This window comes from Oryctolagus cuniculus, chromosome 6, assembly GCF_051225735.1.
Source record: "Oryctolagus cuniculus isolate XC-2025 breed Fujian yellow rabbit chromosome 6, ASM5122573v1, whole genome shotgun sequence".
In the NCBI taxonomy this organism is placed as follows: domain Eukaryota; kingdom Metazoa; phylum Chordata; class Mammalia; order Lagomorpha; family Leporidae; genus Oryctolagus; species Oryctolagus cuniculus.
Window position 1 is genome coordinate 28,775,759 of NC_142872.1, and position 25,951 is coordinate 28,801,709.

Sequence of the window (25,951 nt, forward strand, 5' to 3'; positions counted from 1 at the left end):
CGTGGAGGTCCACACGGGTGGTTCCCACGCGGACGCGGAGAAGCTTCTCGGGTTGTTCAAGGTCACGTGGGGTTTGAACCCGCCGTGCCTGCCGCCTGCCCAAGCCTGTGCTCTTGCTCACTCCTGGCTCAGTGCTCTGGGGCTCACCTGCCCCACCGTCCGCTCCCGCTTGTCGGCCTCAGATGGGCCACAGAGGCCCCTGCCTAGCCGGTTGAGGGCCGGGGCCATCCCCCCCGGGGCGGGCACTCACTTGGTCTTGCAGTAGGCTACCACACAGACGATGCCCACAACCAGCAGAGCCACGCAGATGCCAGTGATGGTCAGGACCCGCTTCTGGTACAGCTCCTCAGCTTCTGCAGAGGCAGGGCGGGAGTGAGGGCAGGGAGGCAGGCAGACGTCAAGGGGGACGCAGAGACCCCTGACGCCAGGTGCCCTGCCCCGCCCCCTCCCAACCCAACTCAACCCTCCCCACCCCCGCCTACCGCCACCGTGCCTTCTGCTTCTCCCAGCTCCCGCCTACCCATGGTCTAACCACCTGAGTTCATCTTCCCCGTCTCATGCCTGCCCAGAGCACACCAGTGGAAAATGCAGGATGGGAGGGGATGGAGTGGAGGGAGAGCTCCCAGGACCACAGAGTAAGGGGTGGGGCACCCTCCCCCCGGCCAGGACCCCCGCCCAGCCCCACCATAGCCTGGCAGCTACAGAAAACATGGGTGGCCGTAGGCGCTGCTCTTCAGGGCAGCGACCTGCAGAGCCTGGGCACGGGCTGGGCTCAGCCACCTCGGCTTCCCTGAGAAGGAGGCGACTGGCTGCTTCTGGGCTGGGGACGGACATCAGACCCAGGGGCCATCTTCAGGAGGGAGCGGGCCAGGCCTGCAGAGCACGTGTGGGGAGAAAGGCCTGTGCTCACTCTACCCTCCCGTCTCGGCCATGAGAAGGCACGCAGAGGCAGCCCAGCCCTCAGCCCAGCTGTTGCACCGTGAAACCCTCCAAAAGGCCCTCCCTGCCCTCCTGAAACAGAGACAGCAGGAGGAAGAGGAGGAAAGAGGTGACCACACCAGCCACACAAGGCTGCAGCCCCAAGAGCCCGCCCTGTGACCCCTGCAGCTGCCAGCTGCTCCCGCCTCCTGGCTGGGGCTAAGTGGGAGCAGGGCCTCCGTGCCCAGGTGGAGCCCTGAGAAATGTCCCTCATCTCTTCGGCTTGTGGCATCTCCTGTGGCACAGGAATCCAAACCAACAAACACCAGATAGACATGCAGCGCCAACCACACCTGAGCCACAGCCAGAGCCTTCACGAAGCCCACTTGCGCACACCCCTAGAGCCAGCCACACACACATGCCCGCTGACCGCAGCCAGCTGCCCGCCGTGGCCGTCATCGCCACGGCGCTCCTGCTCAGTTCTTTCCAGTCAAGCACCTGTCTGCGTCACATCTCGGGGTCCACTCATGTCATCAAAGACGACCTCCATGGTGCTGAGTCCCGTGGCCACTGCGGCCCCTCAGCTGGCTCCCTCCCCCGGCGCCTGCTGCCTCAGGGCCTTTGACCACATGTTCCGCCTTGAGGTCCTCCTTCACTGGCTGACCTTTTGTCTCAGTTGCTGCTTCCTTCTCTCAGACCTGGGCCCAGGTCTTCTGACCCTTCTCCACCTGTCCCCGTCACTGGCCACATCACACGCAGACTTGAAAGGCCATCCTGTGCAGACACTCTGGTTTCTGACCCCCGCCCTGCTTCTCCCTGAGTGCCACTTCTATCCAAGGATCATGGCCAGAGGGCATCACCGATCCCCGAGGCTGCTCCGTGCCCCTCCTCTCCCCAACATTTTACCACTGCTTTTCCTACTGCTCAGGCCCCAAACCTTGGAGTCGCTCTGAGTCGCTGCCTTCCCGGAGACCTAACCTGGCCACAGATCGTGGGTCTGACCACCGCCCTCACTTCCACTGCTTCCAACTGAGTCCAAGCTGAGGCCCCTCACATCTGGTGGTGGGCACCTTCGATTCCCTTGCTCCCCACCCTGCCCCCCGACGGGGCTACTGTCTGTCCAAAGCCACAACAGCTCCCACTGCAGTCGGAATAAAACCCCTGGTGTCCTGGTACCCCCTGCCCTGCCGGCTCTCTGCTGTGGTCCTGTCTCCCCGCCCCCTGTGCTCAGCATCACTGGCTCTGTGCTTGCTGTGCCTCCACCTTCAGCACCCCCCACCGTTGTTTTGGGGGTCAGCTACTTCTCCTTAGGTTTCAGTTCATTGGGTTCGTCCCCTCGGGGCACACGCCCTTTTTGGCCACTTAGCTACCACAGCCACCCACCCTGGTCACCATCCAATCACTACCCTGTTTGTTGCCTGACTCTGCCCTGACGGGGAGCACCAGGACATCGGGGCTGTGTGTGCTAGCTTCTGGTGCTTCGTAGATGTTTGGCGTTGCTGAGAGCGGGTGCAGGCTACCCTCACAGACAGATACACGGCTGCATGCACCCACTCGTGGCTCTGCACAGAGCTCTGCCTTCAACCCAGACGTCCCAGCGCCTGCTCTGTGCATGTACATCCTGCCCCAAGACCTACCAGTGCACACGTGTCTACCCCAATGCCACCCCCAAACACACATCTGTAGACTCACCCCTGTGTGCCCTGCATGACCACAGATCCCACAGAGCCTCCACCCCTTGCCTGCCCCCCAACAGCAGGTGCAGACAGGCACTGGACACAGGACTGTGGCTCCAGCTGCTCCTGAGCGCAGTGAGGGACCTCCCATAGCTGCAGGCTCCCGGCCCATAGGGGCCTCACCCCTGTTCCTCTCCTGCCATAATGCCTGCACAAAGCCAGGGTCAGGGCATCACGAACCCCCCAATATCCCTTCCAGTCTTGCAGGCGCCAGACGGCAGGAGCCACTAGTGGCAGGGGACAAGGGGTGGGCAGCAGAGGCCAGCGCCACCCAGAGTCCTGCAGGTCCTGCCATGCTGGGGACAGACCACAGAGAGAATGACAGCTGTAAGCAGATGGCCAAGCCTGATGCAGACTCACAAGGCAGGGGCAGACAAACAAGGAGCTATCAGCTACAAGCCCGGTGCAGAGTGAGAAGCAATGGAGATGGAAATGGGAGAAGGCAGGAGACTGCAGTCCGACGGGAAGGGGTGTCTTTCTGCCCAAGGCTCCCCTCTGAGGCACCCCAAGGGGACCGGGGACACCCCCTGCAGCCCATGGCCCCCGCCCTTCGCGGGCTTCTCTGCCCCCTGGTCAACCTAGTTTACGCCAGCCCATCTCGATGGGGCCTGGGGGAGGTTTAAGGGTCACCCCGTTTTCATTTTTTGGAAAGAAAACTGGAGTTGGAGGCTGGGGGATGGCGCTGAGTGACCCACAGACGTTCCATACCCTTCAGTTCAAATCCAAGGTGCTCTGGTAGTGCAGAAAGAGGCGGCCGAGAGGGGAAGGGGGGAGGGAGGGAGGGAGGGAGATGGGGTGGAGGAGGGGGAGAGAGAGAGAGAGAGACGGTCAGGACTCTAGAGACAGCGGCAGGCAGCCTGTGAGGCGAGAGCGGGTTAGTACTGTCCCCTCCCCACCCAGCTCCTCCAGGCACCCAGTCCCTGGGAGCCCCAAGAAGGCAGAGAAAGGCAGTGTTAGAATCAGCAGGCAGGGCAGGTTCTGAGGGTGAGCCGTGGGGTTAGTACCCGGCGTGGCGGCAGAGGCGCAGTCGGCAAATGTGCCCGAGTGGGGGCGGGGGTCCCCGGGTCCCCCTTCTCCTCCCAGCTCAGTGCCAGGCCCTCAGCGCTCTCCGGTTCCTGGAGAAGGCTCCCCTGCCCTTCGCTCACGCACGGTGCCCTCCGTTCTAGTGAGAACAACGGCCTGCGGTCACAGACCTGCCCCGTGTCCCTAGCTGGCCTGGCCTCCACCTGAAGCCCCCAACAGCCCAGAAGGCCACAGGGCTGGGCCCTGGTGCCTGAGCCCAATTTTCCTCCTTAGAAGCACAAGCTTCAACTCAGAGACGCGCGGGTTCACTTGCAGGACACCGAGCCCCTCCCACGGTCACAACGGACCGTCTCAGAAGTAACCACGTTCGGAATGTGGGATGCCAGGGCCCTGCGCGGTGGATACTCACGCCCTGGCCTGCCGTGCTGCCCTGCGAGATGCCAAGGCTGTCTCTGCCTCAGTCTTATCTGTGACAGGAGGATCAGGCCTGGCTGTGGGGTCCTGGGAGGTTTACAGACCTGGCTGGGCGTCAGAATCCTCCAGACCCGTGGAATCAGCCTCTGGGATGGGAGCCCAGAAATCTCAGCCGTCTTTTGCAAAAGCTCACCCCCTCCCATTCCGTGCAGCAGCCAGGCCCCGTCTGCAGGCCTGCGTCTCCGTGGCAGCCCTCGCTACCCACGAGGAGTGGCTAACCCACAGGGGCTCCGCTTCCTCACCCAACACAAGTGACTGTGCAGGGGCAGAGGATGGGAGCAGGCCCGGACCTGCCCCACCTCTGGCTTCTGCGCACACACAGTCGGCCGGATCGGTGTGGGCCTGACACTGCGTGTGGCGATGACATCTGCAGAGCTCGGGGAGCAGGGGCAGTCAGCGGGAAGTTCCGCGTGTTAGCCACCCCTCCAGAGGGTGTTCATTGCACTTGCAAAAGTGCAGAGGGTAAGTGTGGCTCTGAGCCACGGACCAAAATGGCTCTGGCCCAACGAGCCTGGGGCTTGGACTCTCCAGTGCCACGCAGAGACCACGCAGCGAAGCACTGGTCTCTGCCCTTCCAACACCAGCTCTATGTAACCCAAGGCTGGGGAGCCATCTCGATGTTTGTTTCTTTGCAGCCTCACTGTGCCTGCGGGCGGGACAAAGGTGCCTCAGGGACAAGCTGTGCACTCCTCCCTGGGACCTCCAGAGGCTGCCGACTGTGCCGAGCGCACAGACAACTGCACAAACCCAGCGGTCCTTGGGGACGCTGTCACTGAGTGGTTGACCTACAGCCCAGGGACTCTTGGGAAGTGCAAGTGTGCGCGCGTTGTTTCCATAGCCAACCATGCTCCCCTCAAAGAGGGCAGCCTGGCTCAACCTCAGCACCTGTAACACTAAGAGGACAGGACTCCCTGAGCTGGTCTGGGCCCCACTCTTGGACCAGGTCATAAGGCAGCCAGGACCAGCAGTGCCAGGACACCTTCCCAAGGTCACACAGCAAATCTGAGGCAGAAGGCAGACGGGAGGCCATGCCTCTGGTCTTCGAGGGCTAAGCCATAGCTATTCCTGCCCATCGAGTCTCTGGGCAGGCCTGCTTGGCCATTCCTGAAGACAGCGGCCACCTAGGCAGGCAGGCCTCCCAAAACCCTTGTGGGGTTTTCTTCTGTATCACTCCTCTGGAGCCTGGATGGTGGAAGCCACCATGTCCAGGACTCCTCGTGGGCCAGCTGTTCAAGGTCAAGGCCAGCACTGCGTCAGGTGGACCAGTGGCAGGTGGTATGATGGGTGAGGTCACAGGGCATGGCCAGAGACTCAGGTAGGCAGTCTTGGGGGCAGCGTGAGGATGGATTCTGAGTGGCCCTGGGCAGTCTTCCCCAGTGAAGAAAACACTCCCACGCATCATGTGCCCCGGCTGCTACTCCACCAGGAGGGGGTGGCACCACTGAGTCACACACAGGAGGGTCTGATTGGCCAGAAACTTGCATGTTGACTGGTAACCATGGCAACCTGATGCTGGATTCCCGCCCAGGCCAGGCTCACTACACAACATACAAATTCTTCCTCCTCAACACGTGTCATGACACAGTCACAGGTACCCAGACGAGGCGGCAGTGACGAGTGCCGATGTGAGCGTGTGCTGCTCGTGCGCAAGGGTGAGCACGTGCTTGTGTGTCTGCATGTGTGTGCTCGTCCACAGGAAAGTACCCAAGTGGGCAAGCTTTGGGTCTCGGTTTGCCTGCAGAGGCTGTCAGTGGGAGAAGCGGAAGTTTCGAAGAGCGGTCATGAGCACACCTGCCTGACTTGGTCCCTGCAAAGGGTAACCTGGTGAAGGTGCCCAGTGCACAAGGTGTGACTGTCAGACCCTTTGCCTCTCACAGGTAGGGCTGTCGCTGGGAAGGGGACTGTCTCGCCCCCTCACAGGTGCGGCTGGACCTCCACTAAGCCCTAACTCACTTCCCACGCTCAGCAACTCTGCAGGCGTAGCCCCACTGCACAGATGAGAAAACAAACCTAGGGACGTCGAGTGAGGCCCCTCAAGCCAGTCAGCCCTGCAGCTGGCATCTTCATCCCGATCTGTGGGGACCCAGAGCCTGCGAGCATAGGCTAGCACTTCGCTGCCTTGCAGGGAGCGCCTGCTGGAGCTCTCCAAGCAAGCGCCGAAAGTGCATCAACCCTTTGCAAAAAGCCACGAGTGACAGGACTGACGACACTGGCGGGAGGGCCTGGGCTGCATTTGCAGGCTTGTTTTTGGGCTCCCGGGGCCCTGCTGACCCTCGCGCAGCAGATCTGAGCTGCAGGCTGAAGCAGCCCAGCTGGCAGGGAGGCCTTGGACAGCAGCCCGAGTTCCGGAGCGCTGCTGGGCTGGGACTCCCCGTCCAGAACAGTCCCGAACGCCAGGGAGGCTCTCGGCGGAGGGCGGGTGGAGAGGAGCACGACCCCCAGCGCCTCTCACATGGCCCGAGGCTCAGCCTCACTCCCCGAGTCCCCTCCTGCCCCATGCTGCTTCACACAGGTCTAGATCTTTCTTGGATGTTCTCCCAGAGCTAGGTTCCAGAGAATTCTGCTGGGCCACGTGTCCCACTCACAGTCTCTGCCCTAATCCCCATGGCTGCCTGGGGAGGGCGCTGCCTCCCACCAGCTAGGAAGAAAAGTGCCCCGCGGGGCCCATGGGCCTCCCAGTCCTGGGGTCTCCGTGCCTTTCCTGGGTTGGAGGGGGAAGGGAATTTTCCAGTTCGTGCTGTGGTCTGAGGGGGAACCGGGAAGGCTCATTTCTCCACCTCAAGACCCCAAATCCCAGAGCCCCTTCTCACTAAGGACTACCCTAAAACACTGCGTCTCCCACAGTTCTGCCTCCCAACCTCCAGGTACCACCTGACACTCTGACATCCTGGCGGGGAGGAGGCCGGTCCTCTCCAAGGAGGCGGGTGAGGGGGCCGGCCAGCCAGTGGCTGTTTGCTCTCTCCACCTCCATCTGGTGGTACGTGCAGGAACTACTCCTAGGCCCCAGACGAAACCCCAGAACATTCGGGGCTGCATCCTCGGGCCGCAGGGCTCAATTTTTTTTTCCTTTCGGTCTTTTAAAAGAAAACTGCATAAGCCAGAAAACGCCAACCTCCAAAGCGGGAGAAGGGAGGGGAATGAAGTCCTCCATGGGGGGTCAGACTGGAACGGGCCCGGACAGAGCCGCGCGTTCTCCCCGCGAACTCCTGTCCGCTATCTTTGCGCACTGCCACGCACGCTGAGCCCCTCCGCACCCTGAGACCGCGTGAACGCAGCTGGCATCAAGCCACTGCCCTGGCTCCTGCTTCCCTCCACTCCTTGCTTCCCCGTCCAGGTCTCCAAACCCAAAAGCAAGCAACCTACGCTGGCCGGACCGGGTTTTGTCGAGATCTCTTTCTCCCTCTGGAGCACACCAGCACACCCGGGCACACACCCGCGGCCTTAGAGGCAGGGGAGGGCGCCATTCCGGCCAGGCTGAGTCCGGATGCGGCGCGGAGGAGCCCGCACGTGCGCCGCCTGCCTACCGCAGCGGAAAGTTGGCATCTCCGCGCCCAGGCAGCACAGCCTGAATGGAGCTGGGGTTCCTGCGGGGGCCGAGGGGTCTCGGTCTCCTCTGCACAGGCTTGCGGGGAGCCCTGGGCTGAGAGGAGCCCAGGATACCCGCCGTGGCCCCCCTCCCCCCAGGCTCGCTAGGCCAGGCCCCATCCCTCCCACGGTGGGGACTGCCAGTCACCAGGGAAGAGAAGAAATAGAAGAAAGACATACTGGAGAAGTTGACCATTGCGAACTGCTGACACCTGTCCCCGGTGTATCCCACAGGACACCTACCAAAAGAAAGAAAACCAGAAAGAGAGAGCCAGGATAGCAAGCCACAGGCCTCGCCACACCCCGGCACAGGCTCCTGCCAGTGCCCGCTGGGTTCCTTGCCACCGTTACCATTTGCACTGGCCTGGCCACTCTGCCCCTTACCTGTAGCCCTGAACTTTAAACCCAAGGATTAGGCCAAAAATGAAAAACAAAGCCAAACAAAACAAAAGAACAAACCAACCAAAAATACAAAAAAAAAGAAAAGAAAAGAAAAAAATAAAAACAGCCAAAGATCAAAACAACCAACACCCCTGGCCCTAGGCCCTACATTGGGGGACTGCGCCGAAGCTTCCTAAGGAGCAGGGACTCGTGTTTGTATCTTCAAACATACTTTGCTTAGGATCTGGCATGTACAATCGCAAAGGCAGTTTCTCCAAACATCTCTGTCCGAAGAATCCGTTTGGACATCTGGAGAAGGAAAAGGGGAAAAATCACAGAACAAACTGGCATCATCCGCGAGGCTCAGGTTAGAAGTCAAAGTGCACAGTGATGAATGAGAACAACCAAGTCAGGCACTTGGGGTCACTCTCGGAGCTGAAGGGGCCGGGGTCGGGGCTGGCGCAGGGTTGGAAACCGCCCCGTGGCTCTCTACCACATGTGGCTCCGTGGGTGGCAGGGAGGGTGGGGGGCAGGGAGGAAGATGACGTGGGGAAGTGTGGGGAGGAGACGGGGGTGCTGACTAGTGGCCCTGCTGGGGGCTGAGCCTTGCCTTCTCACCTGCCTGGTGGCCCCAGGGAGCCGGGGTAGCAGCCCCTGGGCCAGGCAGGCAGTGGGCAGGGTGCTGGGAACCACCCCTCTGGACCCTACTAAAGGACTGCACCCCACCCCCCGGGACCCTGGGCAGCTTTTCTGATCCATGGTGCAGCCCTGGAGAGCTCCAAGGGGAATCCTGTCCTTGGACTGCGTGACCGTGACCAAAGGAAGTTGGGAGCTGTGGGGCCTGTTCTGTCTGGGAGTGCTCTGTGGCTAAACGCGTTTGGGGAACCCGCTCCCAGGGCTCTCCCACGTTAGCTTGCCAAAGGCTGTGAGCAGTCCATGGGAGCAAAGAGCTAGGCCTTGCAGTGCACCCCAAGTGTGTCTGACCATGGGAGTGCCTTTAGAGGAACCCTTGCAGAACCCAGTTTGGGGAAGGCTCAGCAGGGAGGGGCGGAGCCCAGGAGGAGCTGCAGTTACCAGCCTCCCAGGGCAGGCAGGGAACATGGGCTCAAGTGGCGAGAACCATGTGGGGCGAGCAGCAGGGGCACTGGGGGGACCCTGGAAGCTTGCTGCTCACCAGGGGCCAGCCGGGAGCCTGGCCCTGGGGCCCGCACCACCACTGCCAGGCTCTGCCCTGTGCCTCTCTCACCCATGGTGCCTTTCTTACTGCTGCAAGGCACTTACCCTCTCCCGTGCCCCTAACCTTGTCCTGAGCCCCGTGGCCCACGGCCTTCTGTCCTCTGGCTGCTCCCTCCTGCCCCTGCCCTCAAGCGAGTCCCCATCTCACAGGTTTCTGGGGGATGCTCCCAACCCTGTGCTCTCTTCTGAACCCCAGCAAGGCCAGATCCCTGAGGAAGAGCTTGGGGCAGGGCCAGCGTGTCCCACGCTCAAGTCTCCCTCCTCACAGCTGGGGCTGTGTTGTCCCTGCCTCTTCTCTCGCAGGAAATGAGCTGAGACCAGCACCGTGTCCTGCTGGGGCAGAGGCTTCAGCCCGGCAGGAACCTGGCTAGACTTCTCCAGGGCAAGCGGGCAGCAGCCGGCCTCGGAGTGGGTGGTGGCCACTGGCTGGGGGCAGGGTGGCTGAGCTGGAGCTTCTCTGGGCCTGGACAGGTCTCCCAGGGGAGGCAGTGGTGCAGTGAGTGCAGGGTACCTGGCCCAGGCGGCGGGTGCAGTGCAGCCCGCAGCCCTAGTGAACAGGATGGCTTGCAGGTGGCGGCTCTCAGCAGCCTTTGTCAACGCCTCCTTCTCTGGGCCCCTGCACTCGTCCCCAGCCCCATCCAAGAAGATGGAGGCAGTGGCTAAGGACTCCTGACTGGGCCAGGCCATACTCAGCTCTTGGAAACTGATGTCCACTCAGGATGGGGAAGGTGCGGGCAGAAGTGGTTTTCTGAACAGAAGCATCTTTGTGGGTGGAGGATAAAGACCCAGGAAGTCCTTGATGTGACTCTTGGAATCCACAGGGGAACAAGAAAGAGGGATTTTTTCCAATATCTGAGATAAGCCAGGCGTTGGGAATCAGGGAACCGTGTGTGTGTGTGTGTGTGAGAGAGAGAGAGAGAGAGAGAGAGAGAGAGAGAGAGAGAGAGAATGTGTATGAGTGTCTATATGTGAATGTGTGTGTGTTTAAGAGACAGGGGAGTGCAGGGGCAGGAGGGGACGAAGGGGAACTTTATTCCCACTGCTGAAAAGCAGGGCTGCTGTCATATGGGACCAGTGACAATGCCATGCCTACGTCCCTGGTCGCACACCCAGCCTGCAGGCTCATCTTTTTACCACCAAGCTGCACAACTCCAGGGGACACCAGTGACACGGCCCACAATGCAAATGTGGAGTAATGCCACACTGTGGTCCTAACCTTCCTGCTCTGGGAAAGTGGGCTCTCCCACTGGTGGAACAAAAGCAAAAGTCTCGGGTGGATGCTGTGAGTGTGGGGCTCGGGGACTGAGTCAGTGCTGGTCTGTGGGGTACTCACTCTTGGGGGCGCCTGGACACTCATTTCTCGCCTTCCAGCTACCTGTTGAAGCTGGGGCTTCTCTAAAGAAGGCTCCAGGGGTGGCTGAACCTAATCCTCTCTAAGTTAGCCCCAGGATGGGAGCCTGAACTCAGCTGGGGGCTTGGCTGGCGGCTGGTGGCCTCCACTCAAACAGGGGTTTATCTTCTGAATGCCAGGGACACGGAGGATGGACCAGGAGGGCGGCAGGTGGCAGCCTCCCAGCTCCTCGTCGGCTGTGACGCTGGGAGCGGCTGTGCCCAGCACTGGAGAAGAGCAGGGTGGTGGTGGGGGCACAGAGAGGAGAGCCTGAGGGCTGCTTCTGGGGCGACAGAGGGGTCAGGGCCTCTGCCTTCCCCTTTCCCCAGCCCACCTCCCGGGCGTCAGTTTCTCCTTTTGGTAGCCTGGGGATAATGCCATGTGTGCTGCCCTCTCCTGGGGAGGGGAGGATGGAGGATGAGAGTGTGCCCCGGCCCCTGGAGGGAGTGGGGGGTCTCTGCGTTTGTTGGTGGGGCAGGGGTGGAGATGCGGCGAGGATGAGCAGGCAGATGGGGTGGGGTGGGGTGGGGGAAGGGGAGGATGAGCGATGGTGGGGGGAGGCATGCCACTGGTATGTGCACAGGGCTGGAAAGAGTCTTGTTCTGTCATCATCCCCTGAACCAGTCCCCAAGAGTCACGCACCAACCGTGCTCAACAAACACGGAGAGAAGAGGAGAAAGCAGCGGCCCCTGTCTGGCCCAGACAGGGGCCGGTCACCTGGGTTTGGACCCCCATTTTCAAATCTCCCTAAGTTTTCTCTTGTGAAACCAAATTCAGTATCAGTGACCCTGTTTCTTTTGGCACTGAGTTCCAGAAAAACAGGAGGGCCGCAGGGTGCTGCTTCCCGACACGGCCTGCGGGGCTCGGAACCAATACACAACAACAAGGGTAAGAAAACCAGGAAGGAAAACTGACTTTTATAGAAACTGGAATGAAACTGACCAGTGTAGTTTCATTATCCAAGCTAAGCGGCAATGCAAAAAAATCAAAATAAAAAGTAAACAAACAGCACAAATGGTAAGACGTGAGTTCCGTTTCCTAAGTTCTTTCCTTTTTGTTCCATTCAGGTGTCATCAGGAACCCTGAGAGGCCTGCCCCCCGTCCCCCCCGGCTCGCCCGCCCCCAGAGTGGCCTCTGGGCTCTGCCCTGCCCCCCCACCCGGCCTTCTCCAGCACAGCTCGGAGGACCTGCCAGGGACGGACCCGCGCCTGCCGAGCGTCGGAGTCGGGGAAGGCGGTTCCAGGAGCCCTGGCTGGGGTGCACTCAGGAAAAGTGAGACGGAGAGGTGGCGGCTCTGGGTGCCAAGTTCAGGTTCTAAGCAGTGAAGCCCAGTTGTCCTGGTGGGGGAGGGGAGGCAGGGCACTGTCTTGGCAATGGCTCGGGCTCTCGCCCTTGATTCCTCTCACAATGACCTGGGCAGGACCCAGGACCCTAGGGGTGCAGCCTTGCTGGCAGGGCCCTCTGGGCACCTTGAGACCTCGTCACCCCCTTTCCCACACCACACTCTGGGCCCCCATCACCCCCACTCCGCCCTGGCACCTGTGCTGAAGGGCTGTGACCTCGTCTGCCTGGAGCCAGAGCTCCGTTCAGCGCTACTACTGGACGCTTTGAGGTTCAAGGGTGAGGAGGCAGGAAGAAGGAACTCCTGGCCTATGTGTGGGGTGGGGGCAGAGAGGGGGCTGCAGGGCGGGGCCATCCCTGGCAGGTGTTTAGGACCTTGTGAGCATCTCCTAGGTCTGTCCCGAAGAGCTGGGAGCTTCCCCAGGGGCAGCCTCCCAGAGGTGGGGGTGGGGCTGAGTGTGGCTGTGAACTTCTAGGAGGACCTGCTGCTCTGGGACTGTCCCCTGGGGGTGGGGATGGGGAGGGCGGGAAGGAGAGGGCAGCAGGTGAAGGGGGCACTAGGGAGGAAGCCAGCCAAGGAGGCCAGCTGGGGCCAGGGCCCCAGTGCTGCCCCAGCACTGAGGGGGAGTGAGAAGGAGGTGGCCCCTCTGGTCCCGAGGCTAGGTGGGGTGGGGTGGGGGCGGGGGTCTCCCAAAGCCCTGGCCCCCTCAGCAGGCTCACACTCCTGGGAAGGCTATAGCCAGGAAGGGGGATGCAGGTCTGGAGCGGGAGGTCAGAGGTGGTGCTGATGTGACCTTGTCCCAGGGAGGTTGAACCACACCTCTGGTGGCCTCTGCCCAGATGCTTGGGGGATGGGGCAGCTGCAGCAGCCAAGCTGTTCGCTCGGCCCCTCCCAGCCCTCCCGTGGCCTGGCCAGAGCTGGTGTTGCCCTCCGCCAGCTCCCCACCCCCTCCTCACACCCCCACCACAGGACCTGTCAGAGGCCCTGTGGGCCCAGCTGCCCGGATCTGCCTGGGCCTGAACAAACCCTCCCTGGTGGCCATGCTCTTGCCTGCCCTGCTTTCTGGGGGTGATGGTGGGGTGTCTCTGGGCTCCTTGGAGTTCCTGCTGGGGACACCCTGGCTCTGCACTGGGAGAAGAGGCCACGGGCCTACCTGGACACTGGAGGCCAGCAGGGCAGGGAGAGCAGGGAGATCTGAGGCCAGCCCTGGGTTCTGGGCCCACCCCTCCTCTCGCCTCAAGACTGCAAGGAGCAGGACCCCCAGCTGCCAAGGGCTCTGGGAGCTGTGCTCGGCCCGGGGCCCAGGACACATCCATCAGGAACAGGCCATGGAGAGTCCCGAGATGGGGCAGGGAGGAGCAGCAGGGAGTGGGGAGGGGGAGAGCGCCCCGGGCCCGGGGCACAGAGTGGCAGCCCCATCTACAAAGGTGTTGGAGAAAGTGTGCACATCAGGACACTGGGTGGGGAGGGCCTAGGAAGTGGGGACTGCAGGAGCCCCAGGGCCCTTTAGAGCTTGCGCCTCCTTGTATTCCAGCAAGGGCTAGGAAGCGGGCAGAACTCCTGCCTACACCCTTGGGGACCCCTTGCCAGTGGCCTGCAACCCGCTTTTCCTGGAGGCCTCCACGCCTGCCCGGCATCGCCCGCCCCCGGCGCTTACTTACTTGCAGGAGAGCTGGTTGATGCCCTCGATGTAGTAGCAGACGCCTCCGTTGACGCAGTACGACTTGGCTGTCTCGTTGCACTTCCGGGCGTGCCCCGACCAGGATGACAGGGTGGTGCTCACTGAGGGTACGAGAGACATGGCCAGTGACCCACTGAGACCGCCTTCGTGGCTCTGCACGCCCCAACTCAAAGCTGGCAGTGGGGCAGCGGCCGCAGGAACAACTGGGGAGGGGAGGCCTGGGGGTGGGGGAGGTCTCTCCTGGTGGCCAACAAGGCAGACAGGAGGCCACCGTGAGCTCTGCTGGTCAGCACGGTGCGACCCTGCAACCCCGCTCCGGGCCAAACTCCAGAGTCCAGGCAGGTTTTCCCGTCTTCCTTTTCTGAGAGGGTGAGAAGACAGCAGAGGGTGCTTTCTCTGGGGGGGTGGGGGGGTGGGAGGGCCTCTCTTCCTCTTTCGTCCTGTGCTTCCGGGCGTGGCACTGCAAGTACACGGCCCACTGATGTGTACCGAGGGGAAGAGAGACGGGTCGAGGTGCAGCAGGGGGACACCGTCTCACAGCGGAGCAGGGAGTGGCCGGAAGGCAGTGGGGTTTAGGGAACAGCACATATGTCAAGCACTGGCCTTTCCTATCAGCTGGAGAGATGGGGGGCCACCCCAGCTTCCACTCTCCCCTTCCTCCCAGGGCTGGACCGGCTCTAAGGCCTGCAAGAAGGTTGCAGAGACCACTATGTCCCACCTCCCTCAGCACCCAAGATCCCCTCTCTCCTGACGCGGACAGCCCCCTGCTGCCCCCTCGCCCCCAGCCAGCTGTGGCCTCTGGAGGGAGCCTCCAGGCCTTGGACAGCTCAGGCGTGAGGCAGCGCTTCAGGTTGCTGGCGAAGAGGCAGCGCAGCTGGGATGTGAGAAGTGAGTGAGAGCCAGACAGGGGTCCCAGGCTACCCCAGACCGCAAACCTGACTCATGAGATGTCTGAGAGATGACAATAGGGGGAGCTCTACCCTCCCATCAGGGATGGCTTCCAGAAAATTCTTGCCCCAAGTGTCAATTTGTACCTGGAAGACTACACCCCAGGCTGTGCAACCAGAGAGGGCTGGCTGCCCCCACTCCCACCCACCAGTGGCCTCCTGTCTCAGCTGGTCCCGGCTCCTGCGGCAGGGGTCTCCATGGCGCCCCTCAACCAGAGGGCTGGGAGGCGGCTGCCGGGGACAGGCAGTTGGCGCCCTCGGTGTTTAGACGTTAGGGAGACGGATGGAGCGTGGGCTTCTAGTGTATACACAGCTCCGCGGCTGTGCGCTTGGCCGCTGATAAAGCCCAGTGCGAGGGTGGCCCCCACCTGCCCCTCCACAGCCCGGCAGCCAGCCGCATGCACACACGCACGCCTTCTGCCCTGGGCTCCACTGCAGGCCCCAGCTGGGACCCATGTGCCAGATGGGAGAGATGGCCTCGGGCGAGGCTCTGTCCCACTTCTGGGTCAGTGAGAACCAGGGTGCTAGGAGAGGGAATAAGAAGAGCAACGGCCCAGGGCACCACGCCTGTCAGTTTTAAAGTTCCCTTGCTGCGGAAGCGCTTGAGGTTGTCCTGCCCTCGGCTTCTGTTGCCAAGGAGGAACAGGGACAGGGAAGGCATCCATCGGGCCTGTCTGGAGTCACAGGGTGTGTTGAGGCGCAGTCTGGGGCTGCCGGCGCCTGTGGCCGTGCGGCTTCTCTCTGAGCATGCGTCAGCACCAGGGCTTGATGGAGGCAGGCGCACAGGACTGGGCCTCAGGCCCTCGGTGTGGCTCAGCCACAGAGAGCTGTGCCCAGACCTGCCGCCCCAGCACGGCTCCCTCTGTGGGCCTTGGGGGCAGAGACTGCCCACTGCCTGCCCTCACTGCTGTCCCCCTTGAGCAAAGGACGGCAGTGACTCCAGCAGGCAGCTCCACGCCTGGGCTTGTCACACACACACGTCGTGGCTCTTGAAGGCCCCGGCACTGGGACACAGAGCCTGGTCTGCCTGCACCAGGGTGTCAGTGGCCGAGCAGGGCACAGAGTGGGCAAGGGGGGCTAGGCAGGGAGGATGTGGGGGCCATGTCCCCAGGCCCCTCCTCTGGGACGGCTGGGCCTCCCTGAATCCACAGACCCAGCTTCACTGGTGAGCAAACCGCAGCCGCGGGAGCTCTGTGCCCTGCGCGGAGGTGCTCACGCTGGGGCCTATTGGAGCAGCCTGGGGCCCTGGAGCCCACGTCTACACTGCTTGGCCCACGAACCTGTGTCCCTCACTGTGGCCCCTGGGCTTGGAGGCGCATCAGTGAAGGGGACTCTGAGTCGGGGAGCTGGCCACACCCTGTACCCTCTGCAAGGATGGCCCCCAGCCTCCCACACTCAACGTATCCACAACCGGCCCCCTCACCTGCCCCAACCTCGCCTTTCTGCAGTCCCCTCCCCCCAGGCACGAAGGCACAAACCTAAGACCCAGGGGCGCCTCTGATTTCTCATCCTCTGTTGGTCCCTACAGCCACCCAACCCCTGGCCTCGCCAAGAGACCCTGCCCCTGCCTCCCCCAGGCCAGGCCATGGTCTTGTCTGCCTCCTCCCTGGACTCTAGAGCGGCCTACACGGTTGCCTTCTCAAACCCGTTAGCTTTGCAGCAGCCACATCAGCTCCATCACCTCCGCCACCACAGCACTGCTGTGTGCTCTTGGCACCAGGCCCCTCAAGTCCTCCCCGGCCACTGGTGTGTGTCCCGGCTGCAGTGGTCTTAGCCCCGGCCCTCCGGCAGGACCTTCCCAACAGCAGCGTCGGAGCTCCTCACCTCTCAGGCGGGCCAGGCTCCTGCCCGATCCTTCTCTGAGCGCTATGTGGGGTCTAGAAAAGGTTCCTGGAAAATGTATCTTGTGAAAAAATGGCAAAATTTTTTCGCACCAAAATAAACTTACTGTTGCCTTCCATTTTCACGAACTTTTGGAAGCCCCGTCCTACTTGTAGCTGCAGGACTTGCTCTGACGGGCGTAGGCAGCCACTAACACTCAGCTCATCCACGAGAACATAAACTCCACGAGGCAGGAGCCACGTCGCTCAGATCAACCACCGAGCCTGGTGGTCCAGCGTCGTGCCTGGGCCGTGGCAAGTGCTCCACACACATTTTACTGAGTGGATAAATGAATGAGCAAATCAACACCAGGCTCCACAGAGCGACGTGCCTTCCACAGCCCTCCCAGGGGCCAGGCTGCTGTCGCTGCTGCCACGCGTTGTCTCTGATCGCACAATTCCCGTGAAGTCACGAGGAAACGAAAATCACAGCCACAGTGAGCCACCGCCAGACGTCCACTAGGACGGCAAGAATTAAAAAGTTAGATGCTAACAGGCGGTGGCGACGATACAGAAACTGGAACCCTCATGTGTTGCTGGTGTGAATATGAAACGCGGCAGCTGCTTTGGAAAACAGCTTGGAAGTTCCTTTGAAATTACACAGAGAACACACACGTGCCCCGGAGATTCTATCCCGAGGCAGGTCCCCAAGAGATTGAAAAACCTATATGCACGCGAATACGCACAGCCGTGGTATTCGTAATAGTCCAAATGTGGACAATCCAAATGACCCAATAATCCACATGATGAATGGACAGAGAAAGTCTGGCATCCATACAGTGGAATATTATTCCACCAAAAGAAATGCAGTTCTGATACGTGCCACAACACGGACAAACAATGTTAAGCAGAAGCAGCCAAAAAGCCACGTATCCTGATGCTATTTATGTGAAATGTCCAGAGCAAGTACACCCACAGATACATGGCTGCCAGGGGCTCGGGGGAGGGGCAGAAATGTGGAGTGACTGCTACTGGGCACGAAATTGCTTTTTGGGGTGAGAAAGATGTTTTGGAATTAGAGTTGATGATTATAAAACTCTGTGACTGTACTAAGAGCCACTGGGCTGAATACGTTAAAAGGATGAATGCGATGATTTAAAGGCTGTGTCTAAGAAAAAAACACCGATGTTAGCCAAATGCCCAGGAAGCTTTTCTTAGTCACTGGTGTCTTGGGGTGGGTTTATCAGGCCCGTGAGGCGCTGTGGCGGCGCCACCCTGCTGCCCATGGCTACGAGGCCAAGTGCTCTTCTCCTTGGCTCAGAGAAAAAACCTCTGCTTGTCTTGTAAGGCCCAGGCCCCAGCCTCTTCGTCCATCACAGCTCGCTGCCCGGCCTGCAGGAGCCTCTTCTCCCGGGTGCAGCTGCCCGGCCTTGCTCTGCACTCTGAGAGCAGAGGCAGTCGCGCTGGATCCAGGAGGCAGCCTCCCGCCCTTGCCGGGATTTGCTTGGGGCCAGGATTGTGACTTCCCAGAGCTCAGAGAGGGTCTTGAGGACTAAGTGCTTGCTGAGTGCATGCACGAGGGTGCACAGGTGTGCACGTGTTCAAACAGCCCTGTGTAGCCTCCAGGCAGGAGACACGTCCAGAGACCTCTCAAGGCATCCATGGCCCTGTGCCACCCCAGGTCAAAGGTGCCCACCCTCTGGGGCACAGGGTAACACCCTCGGGACATTCACAGTTCTCTCACCCTGGACGAGGAAGCTGGGTTCTCTCAGAAGCAGGTTGGACCAAGCTCACAGGCCCCCCCCGCCCCAGCATCACAAACTTCCTGCCAACTCCGCCTCCTCCAGGCAGCTTGGGAAGGCAGAAAGCTCTTGTGAGTTGGCAGAGCTGGGGAAGGAGCAGCAGCCTCCACCCGGACAGAGAATTAGGCACCCAGGAGCCAGAGCCATGCAGCCTGCTGCTCCCTCGCACCCCACCCCCCAGGCCCAGCTTCCCTGGGGCCTGGGCGGGCCCAGCCAACCCACCTTGGGATGAGTCAGAGGGGGCAGAAGCAGCTGCCCGCCCTCCACCCCCTCCCCAGGGTGTGGCTGCTGCAGGTCTCCTGGGTTCTGTGGGTAAACAAGGAGCCCAGGCACCTCCGCTGGGAACTGTCCCCCACGGGAGCTCCTGGTGCCCTGCGGTGGCTCTGTCACCTCCCAGCCTCAAGGGTGCGCTGTGCAGGACAGCAGCGGAGGTGTGTTCTGTGTGTGCACAGCCTGGCAGCTCTGACCTCAAACTCAGGATCCCAGATCTGGGGAGGAATGGGCGTCAGGCTCATCCAACAGGGCCCTGAGATGGCATCGTGGGAGACTAGGGAGGAGGGGTAAGTAGCTTGGGTGGCCTGACGCGGGGCTGGGACCCGAGTCTCTGAGCTCTTGCTGCTGTCCTGCTGCTGTCCTGCTGGGCTTAAGGATCTGCCCTCAGCGCCCAGCCTGAAGGCTCTGCTGTCTTCGCCACACTGCCCAGAGCAAGGCCCGCTGAGGCTGGACGCACGTGTGGGGTGGCACTGCAGCGTGTGTGTGTGTGGGTGGGGGACCCTCCCAACCTGCTGCAGCCTCAGGCCTTAGCCCTGTGCGGGATCGGGCCTGGGTGTAGTTTGCTTCCACTGCCAAGAGCATTGCTGGGGGCAAGTGCTGCACTGCCAGCCCCCGCAGGGCCTGCCCCTTGCTGTCCTGCCGCTTAGACGCCCCTTCACACACACAGTGGGCTTGTGGTACTTGGCCTCGGTAGGGCCAGCCGGCGTCCCTCCCTGGAACTGTGGCCACACACACAGACAGAGCCGTCTCCTTCCTCAGGGTGGCAGGCTGTCTGAACCTACGGCCTGCCCCTCTCCCTCCATTCCCCAAACATGCGAGAAGCCCATCTCACAGCAAAAAGGGACGCGGCCAACACGAGGTGGGAGGAAGCATCCTGACCCATTCTTGGAGCTCTTGGACTCCGTCACATCTGGGGCCAGCTCGACCTCTGGATTTGCCAGCTTTGTAAGCTGACAAATCATTCCTTAAGGTAGGTGTGAGCTGGACTCTCCTCAGTCTTGCCTAATAGCACGGCATCCCCCAAGTCCGCAGTGGGTCTCAGGGCAGCTGCTCGCTCTGGCAGAGGCGGCAGGGCCCCACATGGCCCACATGGCCAGGCCTAGATACAAGCAACAGCAGAGGCCTCGGAGCAGAGTGGACGATCCTCACCAGGTGCCCACAGGGAGCGAGGGGTGAACAGGCTAGCCCCAGCGAGCTCCAACAAAGAATGTTTGCCAGCTACTCTTACGTCCTATCGTTCTGTTGTTACCAGCTGGTTGACTTCGGGTCAAACACTTCAGTTCTCTGAGCTGGCTGCAAAGTGTAAAATCGATCCTGAGCCTGTGTGCTGATTTGTGAGAGAATCAGGCGTGGCTCAGTGCACTGTAGCTGTTGCTGTAGCTGCCGGGAGAGGGCGTTGTCTCCGCTGTCTGCACTAACCCAGGGCCACAAGGCTGCAGGAAGGCCAGCGACAGTTGGATGTTCTGGGGGAGAACTCACGAGATGTCACCCCATCAGGACATCAGGCCTGAGAGGTGGCCCAGGACTGCAGCTGAGCCGATGCCGCAGGGGCCAGGCTGCCGAGGAGAGCCAGCATGGCCAAGGTAGTTTGGGGAGGACAGACGGAATCATGGGTTTGTCGTGTGGCTCCAGGGCCGGGGGCCTGGCAGGAGGACAGCCCACGGCACTGGTTTGGATGAGTAGGGAAGAGACCTGAGCCAGGGTTGCCCTTGAGGTGGGGCTAGAGTGGAGGGCAGCAGGGTGGAAATGTCCAGAGAGAAGGCTCAGTGGGACGGGGACACAGAGACTCAGGCTTAATGGCGGGGCAGGGGCGTCCCTTGCCAACACGGGGCAGCCAGGGGCTGAGCTGGGGCTCTGTCTGAGGGCCACATCGCAGACAAGGGCCCAGAGAGGGTCGGCAGGTGAGGCCAGGTCCAAGGCTGGGCTCTGGGATGGGTGTGGGACTGCGAGCAGCCCCTGGAAGCACGCAGGCAGCCTGACGGCACCCTCAGCTGGAGCACCAGGGACGGGAATGCCCCCTGGCGCTGTGGCGCACCTGGGGGCAGGCAGCTCGGCAGGGGCGGGGTGGGGGGGGCAGAGCAGGGCCTTGGCCCACCGCCCGGCACAAGGCGTCCTGCTCTCAGAGACCTGAAGCCGAGGGTGCCTGGAGGTCCTGACCTTGTCCGCAAGGACAGAGGATGACCCCGAAGCCCAGGCTCCCAGCCCGGGGCCCAGCGGAGACGCTGCCTGCCCTCAGGTGCCCAGCAGAGCAACAGGCCGTGGCTCCCGGCCGCCCTGGGCCTGCCTCTCCCCCAGCCCTGCTCCTGGCAGCCCGGCCTCCCGTAATTGCCTTCTAAAAATATCCTCCCCTCCACCCCCACCTCTTGATTTCAAAATATTTAGTTTTCAGGCTATTTCAAATGAGAGCTGGCGGCTCTTCCAGGCCCAGATAACAAAGCTAAACATTTATGCTTCGACTGCATTTCTCTGAATCGGCTCAGATCTCGGACTTGATATGGCAGCTGCAGTGGGGAGGGGAGCCCAACTCAAGACAGATCACGTGCGGGCCTCCCGGGGCGCGCGCCCGCCCGCCCGCCAAGCCCCCGGGGAGCCTCCCTGGCCCGTGGTCTACCTACCGCTGTTGACGTGCAGCCGGCCGCGAGCCGTGTCCTTCCCCAGGATGTTCTCGGCCTCGCACACGTACTCCCCGGCGTCTTCCACCTTCACCTTGTTGAACTGAAGTCGTGAGTTCTTTCTGGTTAGGGAGGGGGGGAGACAGGCATTGGTGTGAGCTGGGGTGGGCTGTGCCTCCCCGCAGAGCCCGCTAGGTGGGACGAGACGCCCTTGGGCGGCCCTATCTGGGGGCCAGGTAGAACCACAGCCCTGGTAGCTGCCCTGCGCACTGATGCACTGTCGCATCCTCATGTCCACGGGGCCAAGGCTGGACCTTCCGTGTCACATGTCCCTGGCGGAGTCCCCTGGCCACCTCCCTGGTTCACAGCCTGTGTCCCTGCACACGTGAGGTCTATTCCCAGTGCTGGGTTTTGGATGTGTCCCCCTCCTCCCACCAAAGTTTCTGGGCTGGAAACCTGAACCCCAAGTCACCAGTGCTGGGAGGGGGCAGGTGGGGGTGGGTGTTTAACCCTCTGGACGCATTCACGTGGCCATCTCAGGGGCGGGTTTGTTATCAAAGTGGGTCGGGCCCTGGGGGCCTTGGTCCTTTCTCTCTTGCTCACTGTGTCACCATGAGGCCTCCTGCCACGATCGAGTGCAGCAAGCGGGCCCTCACCACGTGTGGCCCATTGGGCTTGGATGTCCCTGTCACCAGAACCAGAAGTCCAACAGATTCCCACTGCTAATAAATTAGCCCACCGGGCGCTTTCTGTCACGGTGCCTGACAGAGACAGGGACAGACACAGAGCTGCAGGTTCCCATGGCAACAGGGCCTGTGGCCCTCCCCTGCCTTCACATCAGCCCTGCCACTAAGGGGCACCCTGTAGCCTCTCCAAGGGGCCATTTGTTTCACTCATTCATTCATTTACTCATTCATTCAAAAAAAATGTTTACTGAGCATTGTCTGTGTCAGGAACTTGTATATTTCAGAGGCCAGAAAGATTCTGCATGGGATCCTTTGGACCACCCTGGGTGCCCCCTTCTACAGAGGGCAAGTGGAGTCCTTGTGGGGCTTCCAGACTTGCCCAAGGGTGCCCGGTGAGGCTAAGGCAGGGGCGGACCAGGAGCTACATGGGTGAGGATGCGGGCTCTTTCTGGGTGGTCTCTGTACCCAGCCCCTGCACGCTGAGACCTGAGGGGCCAGACCCAACAGGACCCCGGGGCACTTGGCCCTGTTCCCCTCTTCTTTCTAAAGCCCTGGCCAATGCTGTCCGTGCTTCTCAGAGCCGCCCGGTATGGCCGATGGGGTACCCAGGCTCCGCAGGGGTCTGCTCACAGCTCCCGCTGGGCTCCTGCCCCAGTGCCTCCAGGGGCAGCATGAGCACTGGACGAAGCCCAGGACCCAGCCCGGCCCCCAGGGAGTAGCAGGAAGTGACATGAACATTTCCTCACATGATGTGACCTTCCGATTCCTCGACAATGCGCAGTGGGTTGTGGGGTGAGGCATGAGTTAGGACAGTCGAGCTGTCATCACCCTGACCCTGGCCATGCAGGGGTGAGGAGCACAAGGCAGGGGAGCAGAGAGGCTGGGCAGGGAGCGCAGGCCCACAGTCCCTTCCTCACCCTGTGCTTTGGGGACCTCGCTCCTGGCCTCTGCCTCTGGGGGTACATCTCCAGGCAAACATTCTTACAAAGCCCCCTGCCCCCCAGCAAGGGCGCTGCACGGTCACCAGCAGACCCTCCTGCTGTGGGGATGTCCTCCCCAAGCCCTGGTGACAGCTGCTTGCCTACACCGTACCCTGCCTGGCTCAAGCCGGTCTCTGTGTCCTTGGCTTGGTGCCTGCCCGCAGCCTTCTTGGGTCAACTCAAGTTTGTTCCCTGCATTAAACAGAGCCCTGGAGGCCCCGGGGACAAACACAGCCTCCTGCCCCAGCCCGAGCACACACGTGTGTCCCGGCTTCCCCAGCACGGGGCTCGTCCAGCTCCCCGAGCCTGGAGAGGCGGGGCAGGGGTTCCCTGTGCCAGTGCCTCAGGGATGCCGGCCAGATCCCCCTTGTCACCCACAGCCAAGTTCAAACTTCTCCATGCAACACCACGCGTGGCAGGCTGGGGATCACAGGATCGATATGAGCTGCGACTTAAGGCCCCCAACATGAGGGTGTGGGGCCAGTGGAGAGGGGGCACAGGGCCTCTCTGGGGAGAGGACAGTGGAGGCACGAGGAGCTGGGTGTGCTGGCCGCGGCCTCTGGCTTTGCCAGCTGTTCCTGGCTGTCAGCGAGGTAGCCGCACAAACGCCCAGGGTGAGGATCGGAGCTGAGGGGGCTCCAGGGCCACCATGTCCCTGCCTCGCTCCCAGCCCTGGTGCGAAGCCCTAAGGACTCTCTCTGGCTTCCTGGCAGGTGGATCCTGCGCCACCCAAGGCTGCCTGGCAGGGTCCCTCCGCCTTTGTGGAGGCTCTCTGCAGGCAGGGCTGGGACCCGGGCAGGTGCTGGCACACGTGCGTGTCTCCCTCTGTGCCTCCCTCCCTCCCCGGCCACCTGCCTGAGGGGCCTGTCCTGGCCTGCCCCTCATCAATGAGGGAACAGTGCTCCTGGTCCCAGGGCTGGCAGGGGCAGCGGTCTCCTGGCAGAGGGAGGCAGGGGTTAGACTCCGTGGTGCGGCAGGCACCAAGGACAGCCAGTGCCCGGGGAGGGGTCCCTGCAGGCCACCTGTGCAGCCTGGGCAGGTGGAGTGCCGGCTGTCTCGTGGGCAGTGGGAAGATTTCCCCAGAGAGGCCTCAGATCAGGTGAGGTGTAGACAGAGGAGGGCAGGAAATGCATGGAGGTGGCGGCTCTGAGACACTCCCGGGGACCTTGGTCCTGGAATCCCAAGTTCCCCAGGGTGGCTCATGCTGCCAGCACTACCACCCAGCAGCTGGGAGCCCAGGGCCAGGACAGGTGGGACGGGGCCCTTGCAGAACGCAGTGCATGGGGCAGGGGGCACACCTCAGACTCCTAGGGATCCACAATACCCAAGAGAAGACCTGACCGGGCCCTGCTTCTGCACTGGGCCCCCATTTGCTGGGTCAAACTGAGGTTGAACCAGGAAAACAACTTGTTTAAAAGACGAGGACAACCCACAGTAGGCCTTCGGCGTGGTGGCTGAGACACCACTCAGGACACTGCATCCCACATCCCAGTGTCTGGGTTCGAGTCCTGGCTCTGCTTCTAATCCAGCTTCCTGCCAATGTGTATCCTGGGAGGCAGCAGGTGATGGCTCAAGTACTTGGGCCCCTGTCACTCACATGGGAGACTCCAGATGAATTCGTGGCTTCCTGGCTTTGGCCTGGCCCCACTCTGGCTGTTGCAGGCATCTGGGGCATGAACCAGAAGACAGACCACTCTCTGTCTACCTCTGTCTCTCCAAGTGCCAAATAGCCTAGGACAGTGAAAGGGCTCTGCCTCCCCCTTGGGGGACCATGTGGAGGCAGAGGGGGGCTTTCCTGCAGGAGCCTCATCATCGCTGGGCCCTACAGGGGACGAGGGTGTGGGTGGGGACCTGGCCTCGGGCTGTCATGCCGGAGGAGGAGCCTGAGATCCTCAGCGACACCCCGCATCTGAAGCACATAGAGGAGGAGGAAGCAGAGCCGCCCCGAGGGCTCGGGGAGGTGTCCCAGGGCTGTGACATTTAAGCTGGAGATCTCTGCCAGGGACAAGAGGCAGGGGAACAGCCTGGGCCCAGGTCCAGGGTCACGGAAAGCAAACCCGGGACGGGAAGTGCAGCCCTGTCAGGGAGAAGTGTGGCAGGGAGCGGAGGGCGAGCAGGGGCCCCCGTGGGCTCTCCGGGTCTGTGGAGCAGAGAGCGGAGGACTGGGTACGTGGCCGTGTGAGAAAGACCCTCCCCTGCCAGGCAGCCGTGGCCTCGGCGGTGCTGGGGGCACTGAAGCCAGGATGGAGGTGCCAGAAGGCGGGGACCGCATCACTTCTGCCCACAGGAGTGTCCTGGGGCTCTGCACATAGCCAATCCCCGATCCATGTGTGTTAGACACAGACTTGAGCCCACAAGGGGCCTGTGGTGGGAGACGGTGAGGAGACGTGGGATCACCTGGAGGAGGAGGCAGGTGCGCTGCCTGTGGGCTGTGGGCCACCTCCCGGTGATGTCTGGGGTTCAACTGACAGGGTGGGTTTGGAGCTGAGGAAAAAAAAGCCATGCAGCCTGGAGTGGAGACTTGGGGATTGATCTCTTTCTCATCCTAAACAACTAACAAATTTATCTGAGAGTCAGAGAGGATGCTGGGGAGAGCTCCCACCTGCTGGTTCATCCCCCAGATCCCTACAAGAGCCAGGCTGAAGCTGAGCACTCAATCCAGGTCGCCCACAGGGGGGCAGTGACCCCGAGAACCTGCTGCCCACCCACAGCGGACTGGGGACTCGAACCCAGGCATTCTGACATGGGATGCAGGCGACTGAACTGCTAGGCCAAATCCCTCCCTGGGTCAGGTACTTAAAGCAAGGGGAGAACGTGAAATCCCCATGGCTGGGGAGGGCAGGAGGGAGGAGTGAAGTGCCACGCCCATGCCAGGGTGGGCATTGGGGGCAACTCAGAGTTGTGCAAGGGGTCTGGGAGCAGGGGACTCCCCCCAGGAGGCCGACAGGCCCGGGTTCGGGCTGGAAGATCCGAGAGGGAGGACTCAGCGGGCGGGGCAAGCATCGGAGCAGAGAGGTGAGGGGGCGGGTTTGGTGGTTGACAGTGGTGACAGGAAGGCTGCCAAG

General features: G+C 61.7%; 1 protein-coding gene across 11 annotated transcripts in view; it reads right to left on the bottom strand.

Annotated features, from left to right (window-relative positions):
• The window catches only part of NRG2 (neuregulin 2), a 183,355-nt gene that overhangs the window by 6,582 nt on the left and 150,822 nt on the right, over positions 1 to 25,951 (bottom strand). For 2 of the 11 annotated variants that reach the window (XM_089335955.1, XM_051843444.3), the window contains exons 3-7: positions 21,224 to 21,342; positions 13,747 to 13,867; positions 7,917 to 7,975; positions 3,363 to 3,386; positions 251 to 353 (exon numbers count right to left, since the gene is read on the bottom strand). In XM_089335955.1, the coding sequence (XP_089192081.1) occupies positions 251 to 353; positions 3,363 to 3,386; positions 7,917 to 7,975; positions 13,747 to 13,867; positions 21,224 to 21,342 (426 nt within the window). Of the gene's footprint in view, positions 1 to 250; positions 354 to 3,362; positions 3,387 to 7,916; positions 7,976 to 8,345; positions 8,427 to 13,746; positions 13,868 to 21,223; positions 21,343 to 25,951 lie in introns of those variants that run through there. The other 9 variants (XM_089335957.1, XM_051843446.3, XM_089335956.1 and 6 more) reach the window with 7 other exon arrangements.